The 25715-nt window shown below is 42.7% G+C and overlaps 1 protein-coding gene across 1 annotated transcript in view; it reads right to left on the reverse strand.

Annotated features, from left to right (window-relative positions):
• Window positions 1–2631: 2631 nt before the first annotated feature.
• The window catches only part of c5h8orf34 (chromosome 5 C8orf34 homolog), a 364200-nt gene continuing 341116 nt past the window's right edge, over window positions 2632–25715 (reverse strand). The window contains exons 12-14 of the mRNA XM_072571481.1: window positions 23989–24467; window positions 8858–8933; window positions 2632–3795 (exon numbers count right to left, since the gene is read on the reverse strand). Coding sequence (XP_072427582.1) covers window positions 3788–3795; window positions 8858–8933; window positions 23989–24467 — 563 coding nt within the window. The 3' untranslated portion in view covers window positions 2632–3787. The remainder of the gene's footprint in view (window positions 3796–8857; window positions 8934–23988; window positions 24468–25715) is intronic.

Here is a 25715-nt window from a genome sequence, read left to right on the forward strand (position 1 = left end):
GTTTGAAATCCCCACAAAGGTGAACCAACCCACAATCAGTACGACCGGTGCTGCCCATTTCACAAACTGGACTGGTCTGATGATTCCTTCTCTTTCCAGCCTCCTGACTTCTGTCTCTACCTTTACCTGTAAGGCTGGCACAGGGCAGGCCTTGGAGAAACATGGAATTGCTTCCTGATCAACATGCAAGGTGGCCTTGGCTCCTTTGATAGCCGCTAGGCCTTGCTGAAAAACTGTATTCGTCATCTCCCCCAGGTCCTGCAAGTTTTCCCCAAGAGGTACATTCAGGGTAGGAGGACACTAAGTCTGAGGATGCACTGTCAGAAGACCCATGAACACTCTCCATCAGCACAGTCATATTGAGTTGACAGGTAAGGTTACTTGTCATTTTACAAATGAGTATGTACTGATGTTGGAAGGAATTGCTGCAGTACAGAATGCCAGCAAAGGGCTGAGGGTCCTCTGGAACAGGATGAATTAGGAGTTTCATCTTGGGTGTGAGTCATCAGCTCTTTATAAAATGACATTCTTTTTACCAGAGCACTAAGTGTGGGAGCACAGAGACTTCAGTGGGATGATGTATGTGTGCTTGGTTTGATAATTGGTGAAGTTGGGAATTAAATGCAGAGGGGAAGGTGGCTCTGGTTTTGCAGAGTTCCTGTTCTGAAGAATGCTCACTGGGCCTGAAATGTCCACTCTGCTTTCCCTCCACATGCTGCCTAGCCTGCTGAGTTTTTCCAGCAATTCTGATGTTGTTTGCGGTTGCAGATCTTTTTTTGAGCTTCTGAAAGCTATTGAATGTTCAAGACTTTAATGAGAAGGTCACTTCACCTGATGAAGGAGCAGTGCTCTGAAAGCTTGTGATTTCAAATAAACCTGTTAGGACGATACCCTAGTGTTGTGTGACCCTCTGACTTTGATGAGCAGGCAGGTGACAGTTTGGTGAATTTTTAAGATTTTATCTTTTCAAATTCAGAAATGTAAAGCACTATTAGTCTAAATAGTACATTAAATGTATAGTTTAATTCATTAAACTAAGAGTACGTACAACCGCCGCCTAAAGATCTTTCCTGTAATCCGATGGAATAAACTAGAATTTAATGTCTTTAGTTGTTTTGAAGTCCAAGCCAGTGTCATTGAGATTTTCTGAGTCCTTGCTTATAAAGATGTCACATTCTCTGAATCTTGTAGCCTGCCCCGTATGGATTATAATACCAAATTATTGGACACACTTGAATTGCCAAAACATAATCTCAGGCTACAAGTCTGAAGCACAGTTGATAAAATTGCTGCTTCTGGGTATGACTGGATTACACCCACGCAGAGTCTATCCATTGGAAAACTATACAAGGAATGTCAGTCAGGAGTCCCCTTCTGATACAGCGCGGCATGTTTAAGCAGGGTAGAGTTGATACATCAAACAAAGTCCTGCAGAAGATGCCAGTTCATTCAAACATCATATTGGATTTCCATAACATTCTTGACAACTCAGTTTGGGAGAGGACAGGAAGCCCACATATGTTTGAGCCTACCACATTTAACATATGGGTGAATTAGACTGAAACACTTACAGAAACATATTTGTTTAAATATGTATTTTGGGACTTCCAATATTTATAGAATATTGGAAAAAAATGGAAGCGATTGGAAGAGGCTAAATAGGCTGGTGCTACTTTCCTTGGAACATCGGAGGCTGAGGGGTGACCTTATAAAGGTTTATAAAATCATGAGGGGCATGGATAGGGTGAATAGACAAGGTCTTTTCCTGGGGTATGGGAATCCATAACTAGAGGGAGTAGGTTGAAGGTGGGAGGGGAAAGATTTAGAAGGGGCAACTTTTCACACAGAGGCTGGTACATGTATGGAATGAGCTGCTCGGGGAAGTGGTGGAGCTGGTAAAATGACAGCATCTAAAAGGCATCTGGATGGGTATATGAATAGGAAGGGTTTAGAGGGATATGGGCCAAATGTTGGCAAATGAGGCTAGATTAGGTTAGGATACCTGGTCGGTATGGATGGGTTGGATCGAAGAATCTGTTTCTGTGCTGTATATCTCTATGACTCCATGTGACAATAAATTTAAATCAAAATCAAAATCATAAGACCCTAGACATGAGCTACCATAAACCACTAACAAATGCGTTGCCGGGATTGCAGTGTCAACAGGGAAGGATATCACTTTGAATTCAGATGCAAGCCAGGATGATTATATTGATGAATGGAGCAGCTTGACCAACTCTCACAAAGACTAGGGTATCCCTCCTGCTCTATATATGGATGCTTTCGAGTCATAGAGGGATACAGCACAGAAACAGGCCATTTGGCCCAACTCGTCCATGCTGGCCAGGTTTCCTAAACTGAACTAGTCCCATTTGCCTATGTTTGGCTAATATCCCTGGTATTACAATGATTAGACTGTTAATCTTCACAGTCCCAGAGAAGAGTTGAGAGCATCAGTTGTGGGCATTATTCTTTATATGGCCTATTTACTTCCAAGATAGAATAGAATTGAGTGTAAGGGATATTTAATCTATATTTCTACCTGAATACAAAGCCCAAGCCATTCATGTTACTTAAAATATATTTAATTCAACAGTCTTAAAAGTATTAAATGTACAATATCATCTGAAGCTGCATTATAGCAAGTTAAAAAAAAACAAATTTTCAGTGTTTACCAGCTGCAGGTTTCTGAGATTTTTTTTCAAACAAGCCCAGAAGGAAAAATACAACAATGTTCAATCGAACTTTGTATCATTGATCTTAGCAATTTGCTTTCAATCCCATTATGCACTTCTCAGTAACCAGGGAAACCACAATAAATGTCAACATATTTAAATCAGTTTTTTGTTTGTTCTAAAGTTTTATTTTGTCTGTAAATTACAAAAAAGATCTTTGCAAACATGTCATTGTTTCATCAATTCCAAGCACTTTTCATTATATATTATTGATTAGAGCCAAACAAGATCCCATCACAACAACTTTTAAGCTGCAGTAAATTTTAATTTACAGATAGTTTGACCTCTTCTGTAAACTCGCAAAAGCGAGCATCTTCCACTACGCTGAATAAAGATATATCAGTTTGACACTGATGATCATTTGGACAAAATGTTAAAAATATCTGCATGATCATACAATGAATATCTGTTACAAAATGTATGAAAACTCTTAGAATCTTGACCTGCGGTATGAGGCCATTCAGCCCATCAAGCCCACACTGGCTCTCTGAAGAGCATCCCATCCAGACCCCTTTTCACTCCCTGTAACCCTGCATTTCCCATGGCTAATCCACCTAGCCTGCACATCCCGGACCATTATGGGCAATTTAGCATGGCCAATCCATCTAACCTGCATATCTTTGGACTGTGGAAGGAAACCAGACTACCTGGAAAAAACCCACACAGCCATGGGGAGCATGTGCAAACTCCACACAAACAGACCCATGGCTAGAAGTGAACCCAGGTCCCTGGTACTCTGAAGCAGCAGTGCTAACTATTGTGCCATCATAACTAAATATTAAAATTTCCCCAAAGTAGATACATGACCTGTCTAACACAATTACACTTTATTTTACTTGATCTCAGTGATTTACTGCGACAGGTCATAATAAGTGCAAAGCAATATTCTATTATCATATTTAGTATGTAATGCCTCATCAACAGTGATTGTAATTATAAAAATATAAAAATTCTTTTGTTTCAGTTCAATATACTGAAGATATTAAAATTATCCCTTTGTCTTCAATTGCATAATCAGGTGTTGAGTCTATCTTGGAGGTCTCTGCTTTAAGTTATAAACCTTAAATAAACAGAAAGCACAGATTATTAGTACTGTACTAAACATAGAATTCTGGGAAAATAGCTTTGAAACAGCCAACTCATGGACACAAGTTCAGTGGTTACAATTAGGATCACACCAACTAGTATGCATTGAACCTGACCTAGCTGTTATATTTATCAGTGCCATTCTGCTGAACATTCCTTTGGACTAGAACTTTTCTTTAAATTGTCAAGACTTGCAAAGTGACTCGGGAATGGCACCCATTTGGAATCTGAGGACTGCCTGTAATATGTTGGTAAAACCAATCATTTCTTTGCTCTAATGAAATACCATGGTAGCCATTATTAATGTAGTACAACTCCAATGTAGCACTGCACAGTCCCTGGAAAGCAGGTGTTAAGCTACCAGAAGATGCGAGAGTTTCCACAAATGTGGGTAATTGTAGGGGAGTACATGATGGTGAACGCACCAGGATCCAATGGTGCAGACTGTTGTCCTAGCAATTCACCTGGAGACAGGAAGGCCATCATTTCTGGTTAATTACCTCTGATCCATGGAGGGTATTTGATGATGTGTTGACTCATTGATGTTAAGATATTATGTTTTATTCACTATTTAGATGAGGGAAGGGATATTTACAATATGTGTTTTGATCCTTGGGTTTTGAGTAAAGCTGACAGAGCTCACAAAGGGCCACTTGTTGTACACTATGGACTCAAACCCCTTTAGTGAAAATATTGAAACTAAGCTGCCACCTTCTGTCACAACATTGCTGCAGATCCAACTGTATTTTTCTGCAGCTTGCTTCCACTTAGTGCATCTGATTTAAGCAGAGCTGAGTTTCCAGCAAATAAAAACCTCTATTAACGAAGTGCGGGCCGTGAATCATAAAGTTTGTGTTTATTGATGGTACCTTCAAATCTTAACAGAATTACACAGCACTCAAACTGATTTTCACACTCAGCAAATGATATGAACATAATGATAAATATTTGTGAAATTATATGGCCATAGGTCATATAGAAAAATACTTGTGTCATAATTTTTATAACATGTTGTGGGAAGGAGCACTCAAAACCAAAATGGTTAAAAATCTCTGGTAGAAAGAAGCAAATGAGATTTTATGACAATCCAGTTGTATCATAGTCAACATGACTGATGGTTCCTTCATTTTGTTCCAGGGTTAGTTAATTAACTGATTGTATATGTTGCCTAACTGCATTAGTAGGATATAAACATTAATTCAGTCTGCTGGCTTTCTAGTCTCCTAGACATTCTCCCCATCTCTTGATGGTCTAGTTTGATGCAACTTAGAGATTTGCTGGCCATTTCAGAGGGCAGTTTAAAAGCTACGCTTGTTGGACAGGAAGCTGCCTATCAGTCAGATCAAAGTAGCAAGATTCACTAATACATTAGTGAATCATCTGTTTTTTTTAAAAACAACAATCCTTTATTTTAACTGATGCTGGCTTATTGCCGCATTTATTTTAACTGAATTGAAATTCCCACGCCCATTAGGGCAGAATTTTAAAACAAATTCTCTGGCGTATTGGTCAAACTGCGCACTTACTCTAATCTGCCTCTTCTGATGTGACATTTGTCAAATGGCACCTGAAATATTCAACAAACAATACCATAACGACTTGTACGACTGAGTTTATTTGCCCTGGATAACTGTGTTTAAAATGATTGCAGCAGGTGTCAAAATAACCGACAATATTTTGCTTTAGAAATTTGAAACATGGACAGCTGTTGCATATCACGGGTGCTGCTTCTTTTTCAAAATATCTCCTTTCTCTTTAATTCCCGAACCCCAGCTCAGCTTCACATCAGTGGCTTCGGGTGCTCCCATTCCCAGCCTCTTCCATTTGCTCCTTCCTGCAACATAACCCAGACTTGTCCCTTCACTGCCAGTGCTAAAGTCTCAGCTTGCTCTCTGTGTTTGATCTGGTCTCAAAATGGATTAGGTCTCCCAGTGATAACATTAGATGGACAGTGCAAGCTTCCCATCTGTCCAAATTCCATGCCAAGTGAAAATCACTCTCAGTGTATTAGGAAGTGAGTTTACACCATGTCCGTTAGCCGATATGCCTTTGGTACATGCCCATTACTATTGACTTGGTTGCAACTACTGCAATATTACTCACTGCCTCAATTCAGCTAATCTCAGCACTTTGGCTGACCATTTCTCTTGTTGACTCACTCCTTTCTGGAGCCTCAGCACCAGCGACAATGGATTTTATTTCCCTTACATTTCTTTGAAATCTTAATCATTTGGACTCTGCTAAGTTTTCTGTATTTTCCAAACTTGAACACATATTGAATTAATTCCACCCTCGTGGGTAGAGCTATAATTTCCACAATCCATATGATTCTATGGCACTGATGTTCCTGGCATCCATTGACCTGGTGCTGGACAGGCACATGTCATAGCATCTGGACTCTGGGCACTGCTGCCATAGGGTCTGCCCCAGTATTGTCTCAAAGCAGCAAAACAAGACTGAGCAGGTGTGACAATACTGCTCCTTTGACAAGGTTATGCCACCCTCGGCTTTTTTATTCAGCGAGGTTGTAAACAACACAGGTTCCGAAAAGTCTGAGGTTTAAGAGTTTTAGAGCCTGTTTGATTATAACTAACAGATACTGCCTCAGGAAAAAGGCTTTTAAGTTCTAAAAAAACACACTTGTACAATGAAAGGGGAGCGGCCAGTTCTCCCAGTTCAGCTTTTCCCTGGTTTGGTTTGATTTTTAACAGAGAGTGGAAAATAGCTGCTGGACCCACAGAAGCAGGTCCATGCTGGTCCTCTCTCTCTCTCTCTGAGACATCTCTCCTGTAGGACCGAGTGTTTAATTTTTCCTTTATTGCCAAAGAGTGTTTATGGCGATTATTGCAAGTATTTGGAACAGCATTATTAGGTTGGGATAATCTGCTGGGGTTTTGGATAGGTTAAATTATTTGGTATTCTGTTCTCTTTCATTTCTGTTTCGTGAGGTAATCTTGTAAATAAATTCTGTTTTGTTTGAAATTAAGTGGTTTGACCAGCTATATCACTCCTGGAATATCCACACCGCACCTGCTTAAAGCAACTAGCAAAGTTACGGTCTGGGCTACTTTCGTGAAATGTTTTGAGGGGGTCTGGCCCAGTCCATAACACACAATTATGTGTCCAGTTATTGGACTAAGGCTTCAGCACCAGAACCAGACACACCCTAAGCCAATTCCTGATGAAGTGCTTTTGCCCGAAATGTCGATTTTCCCTATCCTCGGATGCTGCCTGACCTGCTGTGCTTTTCCAGCACCACTCTGATCTTGACACCCTAAGCCAAGCTGTTCCAGTTTAAATACCACACTTACATCCCACCCAATAATGTGGAAAATTGCCAAACTGTGTTGTGTTCACAAAAAGCAGGACAAATAGAACTCATCTAATGACTGCCCCATCAGCCTACAGTCAACCATCACCGAAGGTGTCACTGAGAGTGCTAATAAGTGCCATTTACTTGCCAACAACCTTGGCAGCATCCAAGGAGCAGGAAAATCGACGTTTGGGTGGAACCCTTCGTCAGGACTGAAGTGCTTTTGCCCGAAATGTCAATTCTCCTGCTCCTCGGATGCTGCCTGACCTGCTGTGCTTTTCCAGCAACACAGTCTCAACTCTGATCTCCAGCATCTGCAGACCTCACTATCTCCTTGCAGACCGCACTGTCTCCTTGCCAACGACCTGCTCAATTGGGCCAGCTCCTCTTGGATCCTGAAGTTATTACAATGGACTGAGGAGGGGAAATGAAGCTGACTGCATTTGTCATCTAGGGAGCATTTCACCCAGAGTGGCATCAAGGAGCAATGGCAAAACTGGAGTCATTGGGAATCAGGGTGGGAGTGTGGACTGTGGGGTGTTGGGAGAGGTCTCAACTGCTTCGAGTCATACCTCCTTCAAATATAAATGATTTTGATCACTGGATGTCAATCACGACAGGGTACTGTCCCAGGCCCAACCATCTTCAGCTGCTTTATCAAATGACTTTCCCTCCATCATAAGGTCAGAAGTTGGGACTGAGGCTTGCACAATGCTCAATACCATTTGCAACTCCTCAGGTACTGAAGCAGTCCTATATGCAAATGCAGCAATTACTGGACATCATTCAGGTTTGGGCTGATACATGGAAGATTAAAATTTGCACCATAGAAATGCCAGGAACTGATCATCTCAAACAACAGAAAATCTAATCATCTCCCCTTAACATTCAATGATGTTACTTTCAGTAAACATTGTAGGGGGTTATAATTGTGGAGAAACTGAACTGGACTAGCCACATGAGTACTGTGGAGATGAGAGCAAGTCAGGGGCTAAGAACTATGCAGTGAGTAACTCATCTCTTGACTTCCCAAAGCCTGTCCTTTAGCTACAAGGTACAAGTCTAGACTGTAATGGAATATCTCCTCCACTTACCTGGATAAGTGTAGCTCTAAGGAAACACATGAAGCTCAACACCGTCCAGCGTAAAGCTGCCCGCTTGATTGACATCTGCAAAATTCACACCCGCCACTGCAGCACCTTCTAAACCCAAGACCTCAATCATCCAGATCCCTTGATCCCTTCAGCTAAATGCTCTATATCTACCTCTTTCTGGAAAACACCATGTTTTGGTCTCAACCACTCCCTGTGGTAATGAATCCCGCAGGCTCACCACTTTTTAATTGAAGACATTTCTCCTCCTCTCAGTCTTAAAAGGTCTACACCTCATCCTTAAACTACGACCCCTGATCCTGGGATCCCCCCCATCATTGGGACCATCCTTCCTGTGTCTAACCTGTTTAGTCCTGCTAGAATTTTTGCAGATTTCTATGAGATCTCCCTTTGTTCTTCTAAACTCCAATAATCCCAACCTCTCCTCATGCATGAGTTCTGCCTTCCCAGGAAACAATTTGATAAACATTCGCTGCAGTCCCTCTGCATGTGGGGTGGAACACCACTTCGTCATGTGGTGTTCCAAGCTATTAAAGATGGGACTAGCATCAGCCATAATGTAGAAGACACAAAGGTTCCTTATGTCCCAGATCTCTGTCAATCATACTCACCCTTGTCCTGCTCTCGATCCACACCTTCACTCTCAGTGTCACTTGGTAACGTCCATGGCTGATGAGTAACCAACAGCTGTTGGAAAGGTCCATCCAAAAGAAAAGTTAAAATATATCACAAAACTAATAGTAAAGACTATCAAAATGATAATTACATCTTTTCAAATTAAACATCTTTTCGTTGAATAGGCATATGGACGAGAATGGAATAGTGTAGCTTAGATGGACTTCAGATTGGTTTCACAGGTCAGCATAACATCGAGGGCCGAATGGCCTGTACTGCGCTGGAATGTTCTATGTTCTAACTGCGGGCCCGTGGGAAATTTAGTTAAACAACTGCTAAGTTTTGGAGATTTGCACACAACTACCGAATAAACATCTGTGAAGAGAAAACAGAATTAACAATTAAATTCCAGTGACCATTCAGAAGAAGGACACTGCACTCAAAACATTAACTTTGCTTTCTCTCTTCATGGATGCTGCCAGACCTGCTGAGTTTCTCAAGTAATTTCTGTTTTTGCTTTTGGCAGAAAACTGTTGGCCAGCAGAAATTTTTCTAGACTTCTTTAAATAATATTGTGCAATCTGCCTCAGAGGACAGACGGGGATTCGGTTGAAAGGCTCACCTCTGACAATGTTTCAGCATTTTAAAGATGTCCCTGTCTACATTTTGTGCTCAAATTTTGGAATAAATTGGAAACAAAATCTTCTGAAACTATGTCAGATAGTTCTGAAATCTTCTGAAACTAGCCGGAAGTGCTTTTCTAAAGGAATCCCAAACCCTCGCTGGAACTCAGTTGACATCATTGTATTTGAATTATAATATTTTGGAAAAAGCTCCCTATCATAAATATGAGCAATTTGTAATTTTGCATCTTATTTCAAATTCTATTTCATAACTCATAGAGTCATGGATTCATAGAGTCAAACAGCACAGAAACAGACCCTTCGATCCAACCAATCTATGCCAACCATAATCCCAAACTAAACTAGGCCTACCTGCCTGCTTAATACATATCTATTCCTCATGTCAAGGTGAACAAGTCCACATCTTTCCATTTCCCAAATAGGTGGCATGGTGGCTCAGTGGTTAGCACTTCTGCCTCTCAGTGCCAAGGACCCACGTTCGATATCCCCCCTTGGGTGACTATGTGGAGTTTGCACATTTTCCCCATGTCTGCGTGCGTTTCCTCTAGGTGCTCCAGTTTCCTCCCACAATCCAAAGATCTGCAAGTTAGGTGAATTGACCATGCTAAATTGCCCCATAGTGTTCAGGGATGTATAGATTAGGTGCATTAGTCAAGAGTAGATGTAGAGTAATAGGTTTGGGGAATGGGTCTGGGTGGGTTACTCTTCGGAGGGTCAGTGTGGACTTGTTGGGCCGAAGGGCCTGTTTACACACTGTAGGGATTCTATATATAAAAAACATTGTCCTCACTTAATCTATCTATACTCTTTTGTAACTCCTGATGTGTTCTTCAGAACATACTGTTCAAACTATCTTTATGTCATCAGCCAATTTAGTAACTAGACATGTGGTTCCTTCCCCTCAGATATTGACAAAGATTGTAAATAATTGAGGTTCCAATAGTGACCCCTGTGACATTCCATGAGCTACATCTTGCCAATTCGAAAATGACCCATGTATCCTACTCTCTTCTTCCTGTTTGCAATCCTCTGACCATGCAAATAGGTTATCTCTTACATCATGAACACTCAGTCTTGATGTGGTATGGATAGAGGATTAGCCGATGGGCAGAAGGAAAGGAGGGGGACAAAAGGGTCCTTTTCAGGATGGCAACTGGTGACTTGTGGAGTTCCCCAGGGTTCTGTGTTGGGGCCACAACTGTTCATGTTTCCCATTAACAGTCTGGACAAATGAACTGAGGGCATTGTGCTAGGTTGCAAATGACATAAAGGGAGGCAGAGGGACAGGTAGCATTGAACAAGCAAGGAGGTTGCAGAAAGACTTGGAAAGGCTAGGAGAGTGGGCAAAAAAGTAGCATGTAGGGTACAAAGTGTGAGGTTACGAACTTTGGTTGGAAGAATAGAGGCGTAGACTATTTTCTAAATGGGGAAAAAGCTTCAGAAATCTGGAGCTCAAAGGGACTGAGGAGGACTAGTTCAGGATTCTTTCAACATGCAGGTTCAGTTGGCAGTTAGGAAGGCAAATGCAACATTAGCATTCATTTTAAGAGGGAAGAGATGTACTACTGAGATTTTATAAGACTGTGGCAAGGCTACATTTGGAACATTGCGAGCAGTTTTGGGCCCTGTGTCAAAGAAAGGATGTGCTGGTTGCAGAGGAGGTTTACAAGAATGACCCCGGGGATGAAGGGCTTGTCAAATGAGGAGCAGTTGATTACTCTGGGTCTGTACTCTGGCACTGCACTGAAATGTTGGCTTTAATTACATGCTTACATTTTTGGAGTGGAACTTGTAGAATGTGGGGTAATAGACAGCTACATCTTGAAAAATGTCCATACTACAGAGGAGGAGATGCTGGATGGCTTAAAATACATAAAGGTGGATAAATCCCCGGGACGTGAGCAGATGTACTGGCCATTTGAATACAGAACTGGCTCAAAGGTAGAAGACAGAGGGTGGTGGTAGAGGGTTGCCTTTCCGACTGGAGGCCTGTGACCAGTGGGGTGCCACAAGGATCAGTACTGGGTCCTCTACTTTTCGCCATTTATAGATTGATTTGGATGTGAACATAGGAGATATAGTTAGTAAGTTTTCAGATGATATCAAAATTGGAGGTGTAGTGGACAGTGAAGAAGGTTACCTCAGATTACAACAGGATCTGGACCAGATGGGCCAATGGGCCGAGGAGTGGCAGATGGAGTTTAATTTAGATAAATGTGAGGTGCTGCATTTTGGGAAAGCAAATCTTAGCAGGACTTATACACATAATGGTAAGGTCCTAGGGAGTGTTGTTAAACAAAGGGACCTTGGAGTGCAAGTTCATAGTTCATTGAAAATGGAGTTGCAGGTAGATAGGATAGTGAAGAAGGCGTTTGGTATGCTTTCCTCTATTGGTCAGAGTATTGAGTACAGGAGTTGGGAGGTTATGTTGTGGCTGTACAGGACATTGGTTAGGCCACTGTTGGAATATTGTGTGCAGTTCTGGTCTCCGTCCAATCAGAAGGCTGTTGTGAAACCTGAAAGGGTTCAGAAAAGATTTACAAGGATGTTGCCAGGGTTGGAGGATTTGAACTATAGGGAGAAGCTTGAATAAGCTGGGGCTGTTTTCCCTGGAGCGTTGGAGGTTTGTAAAATCATGATGGGCATGGATAGAGTAAATCGACGAAGTATTTTCCCTGGGATGGGAGAGTCCAGAACTAGAGGGCATAGGTTTAGGATGAGAGGGGAAAGATATAAAAGAGACCTAAGGGGCAACATTTTCACACAGAGGGTGGTTTGTGTATGGAATGAGCTGCCAGAGGAAGTGGTGGAGGCTGGTACAATTGGAACATTTAAAAGGCATCTGGATGAGTATATGAATAGGAAGGGTTTGGAGGGATATGGGCTGGTAAACAAGACTAGATTAATTTGGGATATCTGGTCGGCATGGACAGGTTGGACTGAAGAGTGTGTTTCTGTGCTGTACATCTCCATAACTTTATAACTTGAACCTTTGATCCCTTGAACTCATGGTCTGTGAAGTCAGAGACAAGAATGCTATCAGTGAGTCAAAGATGAAACTTTAATTGCACAAACTTTGACATTACTGTCTTTTCGTATCAGTGTGCAGCACAGCTTTGACATGAGAGTCTTAGCTACATGAACACACGCATCAAAACTATAGAGATCTAAGTAAACTACAACTGAAACCTTAATGCTGATATCACTCCAAAAAATGAGCTTTCACTTAAGATTCTGATGATAAAAGGATTTGAAAATAATACATTTGCAACCTTAAGCTTGAAAGCCAAGATTAGAAATTGATAGGCCTTGGCAGTGATATCATCTGAAACTTTTCCTGTAATATATTACATTTAGAGTGATGATATTAGTATTAAGAATGATCTCAGGTACTCAGTTTAAAGGTTGTTTAAAGGTGAAATACACTAGTTATGTGGAAGGTGTGGCTGTACAGGTCGTTCTGCTATAGCGTGCGCGCATTGTTAACATGAATCCGCTGTAACGTGATTGACGAACTATAGACACTATTCCTAAAGTACAAACATTCAAAACATGTGTTGGCTGTAACACGATTACATCGCCAACACTTTAAGCGCTGTTTCTAAAGTGTGATTTTTCAATAATGTGGGATTGCCCAAGCACACAACGATCGCATTCCAGGAGAACTATCCATGTTCTTATTGAATCAATGTTCCTTAGCTACAGCCTCAGCAAAACATTGCATCAAGTGGCTCATCACCACGACTTCATTGTGGTTTCTGATTAGAAGAACTTGCTCCTGAGTATACGACCTTGGCATGTTGGATGCAACAACCACAAACCTAGATCTGCCAGAGTTTATGGGATTTTTACGGGCTAATGTTGAACAAGGAAGTGGACGGTATGCAAGGCCAGTGCTTGTACCTGCAATTCTTAAAGACCTGGCTCTCTTACAAGGAGTCAGGCACAGTTAAAGGAATCTGCTGTTGACTACCTGTAGTGTAAGTACCTGCAAGTAAGTAAGTTGACCCCTGCAGGATGAAAGAGGGCGATCAGGTTCATGTGTACGGGTGTTGCAGCCTGAATGATTGAGGTTGAAAGGACAGAGCATTTCCATGGGTCCAGGAGGTCCTCAAAGACCAGATGGTTTTTTTATTGTTATTCATTCACGGGATGTGGGCATCACTTGCCAGACCAGTATTTATTGCCCATCCCTAATTGCCTCGAGGGCAATTGCTGTGGATCTGGAGTCATATGTAGGCCAGACCAGGTAAGGATGGCAGTTTCCTTCCCTAAAGGACACTAGTGACCCAGATGGGTTTTTCTGCTAACTGACAATGGATTCATGGCCATCATTAGACTTCTCACTCCAGAGGAAACTGTAGCACCAGAGGAAATCCACACAGACACAGGGAGAATGTGCAAACTCTACACAGACAGTAACCCGAGCCTGGAATCGAACCTGGGTCTCTGTGGCGCTGTGAGGCAGCAGTACTAACCACTGAGCCACCGTGCCACCCTCAATGAGCTCATGAACATGGTCATTGTCAATGAATGTAACTTCAAAGGATACCTTATCCCCATTGCTTCAACAAATGCTCATACTGCCCTAATGCACCACATCTCCATCAACTACCCAGCAGCAGACCCCCTGTAAATAAGGAATTAGGCCTAACATTCAGAGAATCCAATTCATCTTTTTACAGATTCCGAGAGAGCACACCTGTCCCCTAAATCTTACAACATTCACACACCTCCACCATTCACACCCAGATACAGAGCTATCAAATTACTAAAAAAGTTCTAACTGATAAGGATTATATAATGTATGCAGATGCACTATATGTCACGGTTGAACAGCCAGCAATGTGGGCAAGTTGTGAGTTTACACCAGTGCTCAATGTGGTAAACTGACGTTTCAAATGGCATATATGAGTTTGAATTAGTAGAGAATGTTTAAGGTTAGTTTTGGGAGTGTGGGGCATTCAGCAGCATATGAGGCTGGTGGAGAAGTTGGTGTGAATTGGTATTGGGACATGAATTCACTGACCTTGACCTTTTGCATGAGACCTTTGAACTCCTGGTCCCATTATAATATCTAAATCCTTAAGCTACACTCCTGACAATGATGGTCACAGCTATCTGCTCCCACTGCCTTGGCAGACAGTCAATAGGACCTTCTGCCCCTCTGTGGCTAGAAAACTCTGTCCTCCCCACTTCCTCCACTGAGCATTCAGCACAGTATCAGAGAACTTTAGGGCACTCTCTCTCAGCGATTCCACCAAAATTTCCTGATCTTGATGTTCACTCTCTCTTCAACAGCACCTGCTCTAGTTGGTTTAAGCTAGCTTTCAGTGGGACTAAACCTGTACAAATTTGACCTTTCCTTGGTAAGACAGGTGGTAACACAGTCATATGGTTACCACTCACTATACAGAGAAAACTTGATCATCCGAATACGAATTATCTGAAAATCGGATTAACTCCCGACAGAAACATTACATCAAAGCCGTGTTTCCAGCAGTGATGTTGACAGTGATTAAACAGGCACCGTCTCCAAATGACTGACCTCCCGCTGTCTCTCTCTCCCCACACTTGCCCTGGAGTTCTATAGAGGGGTGTACCCCAAACCGCGCCCCCCCCCCCAGGAATAATCTCTCCAACATTGTCCTGTATAGGGCAAACATGGAACCTGTCAAAGATTTGCAGTAAAAAGCTGTGTGAGTGTCTGTGGCTCTGTGGCTGTGCGCTATTTGGAGACTTACACCACAAAGGCAGCAGCTACAGCAGGCTTATCGTTGGTGTGCAGTCCAGATGGCCCAGAGAGGGGCCGGGGTGGACTGAGGGTGGTCGGGGTGGGGGGCAGGGGCTTGCGTGCTTTGTGCTGGTGGGGCAGGGGGGAGCGAGAAGGGTCGGTATTGGGGGTGGGGTCTCGCGTGCTGTGTGCTGCTGCAGTTTCCTAAATAGGGAGCAGACTTTAAAATCCAAGCCCCAGGGGAAAGGCATTGAATCGATTTTCCGAATAATCAATTATCTGAACGAAATAGGGCCCGCCCATCTCGTTCGGATAATCCAGTTTCCACTGTACATCACTATCATGTGATCAATAACCAGGGCACGATCTGCCTGCATTGGTCGTAGTTAATTCCCATTCTGTGCCCATTTTTGGATCCTGTCCAGTTTTGCAGTGTACAGGGGGTCACTGATTTATCAACTAGGCAAAAGTTAGTATTGCAGATGTTGGAAACCAGAATTTAGATCAGTGGTGCTGGAAAAGCACAGCAGGTCAGGCAGCATCGAAAAAGCAGGAAAATTGACATTTCGGGCTGCCAATCTCCCTTCCCACCAATCCACTCCACCCTCCTCTCTGACGTATCACCTCCATCCCCACCCCCCATTCACCTATTGTACTCTTTGCTACCTCCTCCCCAGCCCCACCCCTCCCATTTATCTCTCCACCCTGGAGGCTCCCTGCCTCTATTCCTGATGAAGGTCTTTTGCCTGAAACGTCAATTTTCCTGCTCTTCGGATGCTGTGTTCCAACTTGTGTACTATTCAGTTTGCAAACAGACTCCAGACTGGAACATGTTTGCGGCCTAGGGGCCTGCCTATATAGCTTTTTGTTTGTATTCTGACCAGCTGGCTTCTCTTCTATTATGAAACCAAATTGATTGCTTGAACCTATTACTTTATTGGTGAAGATGTAAAGTCTTTCACATAGTCCTCTATGGGTTAAAGCACCAAAACATTTCCAAGTCGAATTGAAAACAGACACTGACGTGGCTCAGACTTTTCTTCGGGATATCACATCTGAATTTCTTTTCCCTCCATACAAATTAACACACATGTTTCTATTTGAAATAAAATCACAAAGTCCTATCTCACATTAAATAATGAATGGGAAGTTTGCCTGTGAATGTTTGCTGCAGTTCTCTGCTGGAGTTAATAACACCAGGGAACCTGTTGCCAAGATTAACTGAACTCTTTAAAATTAAAACGAAATAAAGAACTGCCCACAGCTAAAATACAAATCAAGTAACCAGCCTAAATAATGCATGAGTTTCGAGTGAATCAGTACATGCAATCTTAAGTTTGCAAAAATGAACGCTCCAATTACTGACTGCATCAGAATCAATTATTTTCCTCAATAGGTTGTGATTGCATTCAGTTTTATACTTAACATATTGTTTCTTTCACAAATATAATGTATACCGCCTTCTGTATGCACTGCTACAATTATTTATCTGTCTGATTTAAACTAAAAGTTGATTCTTAAGCCCTGGATTTACACACATTTTCTCATTGAATTCAAGTTGTGGTAAATTAACCAACTATGAGAATAATTTTATTGATCATTTGACTGGCATATTTGTTAGCTTTTTTGTGTGTCCTTGTATTGTTAATGAAAGTCCTGCACAGAAACAGATTTATTTCCTATGCCTTCTGTAAAGGTTTATGAAAACTGTTGGTATTTTTATGCTTCACAAAGAGAATTCTTGACTTCAACAAAACTGAATTGCTTTTATTAAAGAAATCAACTCAAGAGGAAATTCCAGTGAGGCAGCAGTGCTAACCCACTGAGCCAGTCCAATCTGGTCCAATGTGCCACTGTTTTCAGGGGATTATGTTCGAAGAGCCGAAGAGCTTTCACTTCATTTTTGTTTATTAGATTCCCGACAGCGTGGAACAGACCCCTCGGCCCAACACATCCACACCGACCTTCCAATAAGTAACCCACCCAGACTCATTTTGCTACATTTACCTCTGACTGATGCACCTAACACTGTGCGCAATTTAACGTGACCAATTCACCTGGGCCTGCACATCTTTTAGATTGTGGGAGGAAACCGGAACACCTGGAGGAAACTCCCGCAGACACGGGGAGACTGTGCAAGCTCCACATAGACAATCGCCCGAGGCAGGAATTGAATCCAGCTCCCTGGCGCTGTGGGAAAACAGTGTTAACCACTGAGCCACCATGTCACGAGTGCCTTTTTCGAGTCTTTATGTCTCCCTTCGATGTTGTGTATTCTCTAGCATAACCACGTGCCAAGGTCCAGGCTAGTACTGGTGTTATGTGAGGCTCAGATTAGGAGGTCATATATCATTCTGGTGTCAGAACTGATCATGGTTTTGATGGACCAACTCCCCCATTTTTCATAATTTTTAGTTAATTTTTTTGGTGGGGGTTGGCTGGTCCTTGTCCCCGGTCAGAGCCGGTTTACGGTAGTTTGCTCACTTATCACTGACAAGTTGTAATACTTCGCGTGTCAGTGATAAGGTGAGTCTGGATGTCCTTTTGGGCAAAGGTTTGGAATCAGTCAATGCTGAGGAATTTCATGAGGCTGTTATTCAAGCCCGGTAAAATCAAGGACTGCAGATACTGGAAACCAGAGTCTAGATTAGAGTGGTGCTGGAAAAGCACAGCAGGTCAGGCAGCATCCGAGAAGCAGGAAAATCGATGTTTCAGGCAAATGCCCTTCAACAGGAATAGAGGCAGAGTGCCTGAAGGGTGGAGAGATAAATGAGAGGAGGGTGAGGGTGGAGAGAAAGTAGCATAGAGTACAATAGGTGAGTGGGGGAGGGGATGAAGGTGATAGGTCAGAGAGGAGGGTGGGGGAAGGTAGCAAAGAGTACAATAGGTGAGTGGGGGTGGGGATGGAGGTGATAGGTCAGAGAGGAGGGTGGACTGGATAGGTGGGAAGAAAGATAGGCAAGAAGGACAGGTCATGAGGACAGTGCTGAGCTGGAAGGCTGGAGCGGGGGTGAGGTGGGGGAAGGGGAAATGAGGAAACTGTTGAAGTCCACATTGATGCCCTGGGGTTGAAGTGTTCTGAGGCGGAAGATGAGGCGTTCTTCCTCCAGGTGTCGGGTGGTGAGGGAGCGGCGGTGGAGGAGGCCCAGGACCTGCATGTCCTCGGCTGAGTGGGAGGGGGAGTTGAAAAGGGCTTTGACAAAGGGTCAGTTAGACTCGAAACAGCAGCTCTTTTCTCTTCTTACAGATGCTGCCAGCCCTGCTGAGATTTTCCAGCATTTTCTCTTTTGGTTTCAGATTCCAGCATCTGCAGTAATTTGCTTTTATGGGGGAGTTGAAATGTTGGGCCACAGGGCGGTGTGGTTGATTGGTGCGGGTGTCCCGGAGATGTTCCCTAAAGCACTCTGCTAGGAGGTGTCCAGTCTCCCCAACGTAGAGGAGAGCGCGTCGGGAGCAACGGATACAATAAATGATATTGGTGGCTGTGCAGGTAAGACTTTGATGGATGCATTATTCAAGCCCGACCACTTGTCTCGAGTGCCCATCCTGAGGCCAAAGTACTTGGGTCCAGAGCCTCCCGTCAATTCCATTATCTCAGTGTTAAGGTGGTTGTATTTCTTGCTTTTATCACACCATGCCATTTCCAGCACTTTGCTGTCGTTTTTGCACCACACTGTGACATCGATCACCGCGATCTTTTGATCTTTCTTAAACATGAGATCGGGTTTCCACAGTGAGCCATATTCTGCGAATAACCTGGGCTCGACGTATGATGTCCAGCAGTACTTACAGACTCCGTTTCCTTTTTGAAAACTAAGGTCAAAGGCAACAGGGCAAGAAAGTAAGGTAAATGGACAAGTGATGGTACAATGTAGGGGTTTCATAGGGGAATGTGGGGTGAATGAGAAAGGGCAAGCTAGGAACAGTAAGAGGTTCCAACATAAACCAAAGAACTGCAGATGCTGGAAATCTGAAACAAAAGCAGAAATTGCTGGAGAAACTCAACAGTCCTTTCAGCTTCTGTAAAGAGACAGCTGAGTTAATGGTTCATGATGAGGGGCACAGATGGGCTGGATAGTCAGAGGCTGTTTCCCAAGGTGGAAATGCCAAGTACTAAGGGGGAGCATAGATTTAAGGTGAGAGGGGGAACATTTAAAGGAGGTGTGTGAGGCAAGTGCCTTACACAGCATTGTAGGTGCCTGGAACACACTGCCAGGGGAGGTGGTAGAAGCAGATACAATAGCAACACTTAAGAGGCATTTAGATGGAAAGAAGAACAGGAAGGGGAATGGGGGAAATGGACCATGTGCAGGCAGGTGGCTCAGTGGGTAGCACTGCTGCCTCACAGCATCAGGGACCTGGGTTCAATTCCAGCCTCAAGTCACTGTGTAGAGTTTGCACATTCTCCTCCTGTCTGCGTAGGTTTCCTCCGGGTGCTCTGATTTCCTCCCACAATCCAAAGATGTGCAGGTTAGGTGAATTTGCTGCACTAAATTGCCCACAGTGTTCAGGGATGTGTTGGTTCAGTGCATTAGTCAGGGGTAAATGTAGGCCAATGGGTCTGGGTGGGTTACTCTTCATAGGGTTGGTGTGGACTTGTTGGGCCAATGGGAGTGTTTCCCAGTGTAGGGATTCTGTAAAATGGTATCATGGTCAGCACAGACATGGTGGCTCGAAGAGCCTGTGCTGCCCTATGTTATTAATCCAGTGCCTCTCCATCTCTGTGACCTGTTTTTGTTGCATTTAGAACAGGAGGCATTGAATCATCATTTCAACACACTGAGGATGGAGAAATATAATGGCAGCATTTTATATGTTAGAAATGCAGATTTGTAAATGGAGAAGTTCCAATAAAATAGAGACAGGGAAAGGAATTTGTAAGTTAAAGATGGGACAAAGGCACCCTGTTTCCTGATGAAGGGCTTTTGCCTGGAACGTCAGTTTTCCTGCTCTTCGGATGCTGCCTGACCTGCTGTGCTTTTCCAGCACCACTCCAATCTAGACTGTCATATCAATGACCTATTCCTGTGTTTTGCCCAGGAATGCGATAGAATTTTTCGCAACAAACTATAGGTATGGAAGCAATATTTAATTGGAAAAAGGTTGAAAATAAGTAAACATCCAGGAGTAGGTGAACTTAAAAGTTACTAGGAGAAAGTGAGGACTGCAGATGCTGGAGATCAGGGCTGAAAATGTGTTGCTGGAAAAGCACAGCAGGTCAGGCAGCATCCAAGGAGCAGGAGAATCGATGATTCGGGCATGAGCCCTTCTTCAGGCTCATTCTTTATTCCTGAAGAAGGGCTCATGCCCGAAACGTCGATTCTCCTGCTTCTTGGATGCTGCCTGACCTGCTGCGCTTTTCCAGCAACACATTTTCAGAACTTAAAAGTGCTCTGAGAGACTGGGAGAGTTTCTTGTGAGGCATTAATAATTATTGCAAGGGAGTCATATCATAGAAGAGTGGAAAGGGGGAACTGTGGTGATTGCGTTCAAAAAGATTAGTTTAAAGGCTAACAGAAGATTCAGAAATATTTACCCAATTTAATTTTGTAGAATACCAGGGTTGCTAAACAGGAAATGTTGGAAAATGACAGACAATTCAGATTAGGAGCAACATGTCCCCTTGAACTCTAACTAAATTCCTAACCCCGAAACCTTCTCCAGAACAGTCAGCTCCATCTATGGCTATAACAGAGATATGGTGGTGCCAGTGTTGGACTGGGGTGAACAAACTTAAAAATCACACAACACCAGATTATAGTCCAACAGGTTTATTTAGAAGTACTTGCTTTCAGAGCGCACCTCCTTCATCATGCAGGTACCTGACAAAGGAGCAGCACTCCGAAAGCTAGTGATTCCAAATAAACCTGTTGGACTATAACCTGGTGTTGTGTGATTTTTAACTTTGGCTATAACAAAAGTTGACCCACGCACCTAATGACAGCTCAGCTCATCTACTGCTGAAAATCTGATCCACACTTTTGTTATCTTGTTACCTCCATGGTCTTCTGGCAGGTTGCACACCTTACAAACTCTTTGAGTTCATCTAAAAATCTGTTGCCCTGTCATCTAACTTGTACTATTGGCCCATCACCTCTATGCTCGTTGGACCTCAGTTTGAAGATTTTTATTCCTGTTTTTCCAAATCTTTCCCTGGCATTATCGTTCCCTTCCTCTAAAATCTCTTACAACAACACCTTGCATTTATGTAGCACCTGGCAATGTGTTTTACATTATGCTTGCCGAGGGACAACGCACAGATGGCCAAGGCTAGTGTCTTGGGGAAATTAGCGGAAACGATGCAGTACTCGGTAGAGGAACCAATGTCATTCCCTGGTTACAATTAACAAGATGAGAAGGAAAGCAGGGAGCTGATCAATAATGTTACAGGATGGAGTGATCAAGCATTTTAAAGGCTGCAGACAGGTTGAGAAAGAAAGAGAGGAATCACTCATTATGTTACACAGTACAAATTCTGTCACTTTGGTAAGAAGGCGAAAACATTTGATTGGATGGATTCAAACATGATCTCTGGATAAGACGTGAACACATTGAAAAATCAGTCTTAAAAAATATACTTTCTTGTTTAATTTTAAAACCAACGGGACTTTGATGAACTAAAATTACATGACTCATAAGTTGGTTATAGTTCTATTAACTTCTAATGGACAAAGTTAAATGGATTTTCACATCAAAGTTTGTAATAACACCGCAAAACAGCAGGAAAATAAGAGCATAGCTGAATAACAAAGGGTGAGCCATTCACCCATCCACATTATGGTTGCAGGGATGCTAATAGCTTCATCTCTCTCCTAAGGTGGACCATGGTTTCTAGATCTTACAAAACCTATAAACCTTAGAAACTAATTGATAAGTTGAAGTTACCTCCTTAATTGGCCTAGTGCATGAACATTTTTCTGGTCTTTGGAAAAGTTTAATCATACATCTCTGAACACTTAGCTTACTCTGATAAGAATCTAACCTGCTGCTAATACTAACTCCCGTCAAAGTTTGAGCCTGCTTTGACCATAAAAACAGAGTGACGCCCATGTTCAAGTGTGACAAGATCTGGACAATATCCAGGCTTAAAGCTGACAAGTAACATTCATGTCATGCAAATTCCAGGCAATGACCATCTTCAATAAGAGACCATCTAACCATTGCCCCATTGACTAAAAACACACTGGATTCACCACATAAACACAGTGGCTACAAGAGCAGGTCAGAAGCTAGGAATACAGTGGCGAGTAACTCACTTCCTGACTCCCCAAACCCTATTAATCATCTACAAAGTAGAAGTCAGGAGTGTGATGACTTGCCTAGATGAGTATAACTCAACAACACTCAAGAAGCTTGACACCAAGACAAGGCAGCCTGCTTGACTGGCATCATACCCACAAGCATTCAATCCCTCCACCCCTGACGCTCAGTAGCAGCAGTGTGTACCATCGACAAGATGCACTACAGAAATTCACCAAAGATCCTCAGACGGCATCTTCCAAATACCCCGCTGCCATCCAATAGGACAAGGCTTGCAGTTACATGGGAACACCAAGTTTCTCTCCAATTCATTCACCATCCTGACTTGGAAATATATCACCATTCCTTCAGCATTCCTGGTTCAAAATATTGGAACTTCTTCCCAACAGCATTCCCTAACAGTACACAGTGACTGCAGTGTCTCCAGGAGGGAGCTCAATGCTATCTTCTCAAGAAATGTTTGGAACGGTCAATAAATACTGGCCCAGCCAGTGACATCGACATCCCATGAATGAATAAAAGAAATTTTGAAATACAGTGCTGTTCTCAAGTGAGTGTAGTCTGCAATAAAGAATTGAAGCAACAGACTACAAGCCATTCTATTTAAGGGGAGTTGATGGCCTAGATGGCCAATCTATTATTGCAGAGATACAAGCATCGCTCCAGTGACCCAGGTTCAAAACCTGCCCATGGCAGATAGTGGAATAAATATCTGGAAATGGGAGTCTAATGATGACCCATCTGGCTCACTAATGTCCCTTTGGGAAAGGAAACTGCCATCCTTATTTGGTCTGGCCTACATGTGACCCCAGACCCACAGAAACGTGGTTAATTCTTAACTGCCCTCTGGGCAATAAATGCTGGCTTAGTCAGCAATGCCCTTACCCCAGAAATGGGTATTAATTTCTCACTTAAATTTCTCACTTGGCAACAGATAGAAAGGGTGTAGTTATGAGATCCCTCCCATTATGGTGATGATGTGAGTGTTGTATTTGTGATCAGGTATAATTACATCAAGAAGGAAAGGAACTGAGTGAAGATTAAAGGGAAAGCCATCAAACATACCAACTCTTTGACTTCCATAATTTACACTGATATTTCCCATATTTGATTAAATATTCAGATTGCATTTACTCCAATTACTTACTTACTTTGGAAATATTTTATTCATTCAGGAGATCTGAGCATCACTGGCTAGGCCAGCATCTTTTACCCATCCCTAGTTGCCCTTCCTACAATGGCTTTACAAGATGTTCTTGTTGGAAGACAATGTTCTTCATGAATATCGGTTTAGCTAAATTTCTTTTCCAATGCTCACATCAAAACGATATGATTTTTCTGATTTTCCTGAACCTTCAACTATTGGCTGACAGTTTTCTCAGAAGTTAGTTCGTGTGGTAGAAGTTTTAGTTTTCAAATATGCTTTTGCTCACCTTCTTCATTTTTAAATAATTTGCTACCAGAAATCAAAATATCTAAGTATTCTTACCTCAGACAAATGGCTCCTTTGCAAAGGATTCTCAGCAGTTTTGCCAGCCTGGTTAACTGGAGAACTAAGTCTTCTTCCAGTATGACTGATAGGCAATGCCATTCTATTTGGATTGTTAAAGACTTCTTCTTTATTGCCAGGATTGCTGGAACGTGTAGTTTGATACAATTGACTGTTAGGTGTTGCAGGACGACTTCCTTGAGTTAATGATGTTTGAGGTCTGTTATACTGGTTGTTAGGAATCTCATCTCTGCTGTTCTGGGGACTGGAGCTCTGTGGTAATTTACCTCTTTGGCTCCAAGGTGGAATCTCTTTCCCAAAAAGACCCGTTGGTGTCTGAGGTCGCAAATTTTGGCCCAGTACTGTCTGCGACAGATCTCCATGGTAATTTGACATGGGTGACTTACTTTGCATATCCAAGCTGCTTCCCATTTCAGATTCCATTGTTAATGTTTTTGCAGCGCAATCTTTGTCAGGTTCTGTAATAGAGAATTGTGCTTTCTTTAGTCATAGAAGTGGAAAGCAGGTGACACAATGTGATGAACATCTTCCAATTAAAACTGGCCGCAATGGGAGACAGATGAATTGAGAAAGGGGGTTAACTTAAAAGAGGACACAGAAAAAAATGTTTTCCTGAGTAATTCCAGAAGACCTTAGCTAGTGTTTTAATAAATGTCTGGTCCAGGATATGCAGAAGCCCTGGCATTTCATAAGATTTATTTTACTGTTTTTTGATAATTACCATTGGAGTCATAGAGATGTACAGCACTTCGGCCCAATTCGTCCATGCCAACCAGATATCCCAACCCAATCTTGTCCCACCTGCCAGTACACGTCCCATATCCCTCAAAACCCTTCCTATTCACATACTCATCGAAATGCCTTTTAAGTGTTGCAATTGTACCAGCCTCCACCACTTCCTCTGGCAGCTCATTCCATACACATACCACCTTCTGTGTGAAACAGTTGCCCCTTAGGTCTTTTTTTATACCTTTCCCCTCTCACCCTAAACCTATGCCCTCAAACTCTGGTCTCCCCCACCCCAGGGAAAAAACCTTTGCCTATTTATCCTATTCAAGCCCCTCATGATTTTATAAACCTCTATGAGGTCATGCCTCAGCCTCTGACGCTCCAGGCAAAACACCCCCAGCCTATTCAACCTGTCCCTGTAGCTCAAATCCTCCAACCCTGGCAACATCCTTGTCAATCTTTTCTGAACCCTTTCAAGTTTCACAACATATTTCCGATAGGAAGGAGCCCAGAATTGCATGCAATATTCTAACAGTGGCCTAATCAATGTCCTGTACAGCCACAATATGACCTCCCAACTCCTGTACTCAATACTCTGCCCAATAAGGGAAGGCATACCAAACACCTTCTTTGCTATCCTATCTACCTGTGACTCCATTTTCAAGGAGCTAGGAACCTGCACTCCAAGGTCTCTTTGTTCAGTAACATTCCCGAGGAGCTTACCATTAAGTGTACAAGTCCTGCTAAGATTTGCTTGCCCAAAATGCAGCACCTCACATTTATCTGAATTAAACTCCATCTGCCACTTTTCAGCCGATTGGCCCATCTGGTCCAGATCCTGTTGTAACCTGAGATAACCCTCTTCGCTGTCCACTACACCTCCAATTTTGGTGTGACCTGCAAACTTACTAACTACACCTCTTATGCTCACATCCGAATCATTTATGTAAATGTCAAAAATTAGTGGACCCAGCATC

The sequence above is a fragment of the Chiloscyllium punctatum genome, chromosome 5 (genome assembly GCF_047496795.1).
Source record: "Chiloscyllium punctatum isolate Juve2018m chromosome 5, sChiPun1.3, whole genome shotgun sequence".
In the NCBI taxonomy this organism is placed as follows: Eukaryota; Metazoa; Chordata; class Chondrichthyes; order Orectolobiformes; family Hemiscylliidae; genus Chiloscyllium; species Chiloscyllium punctatum.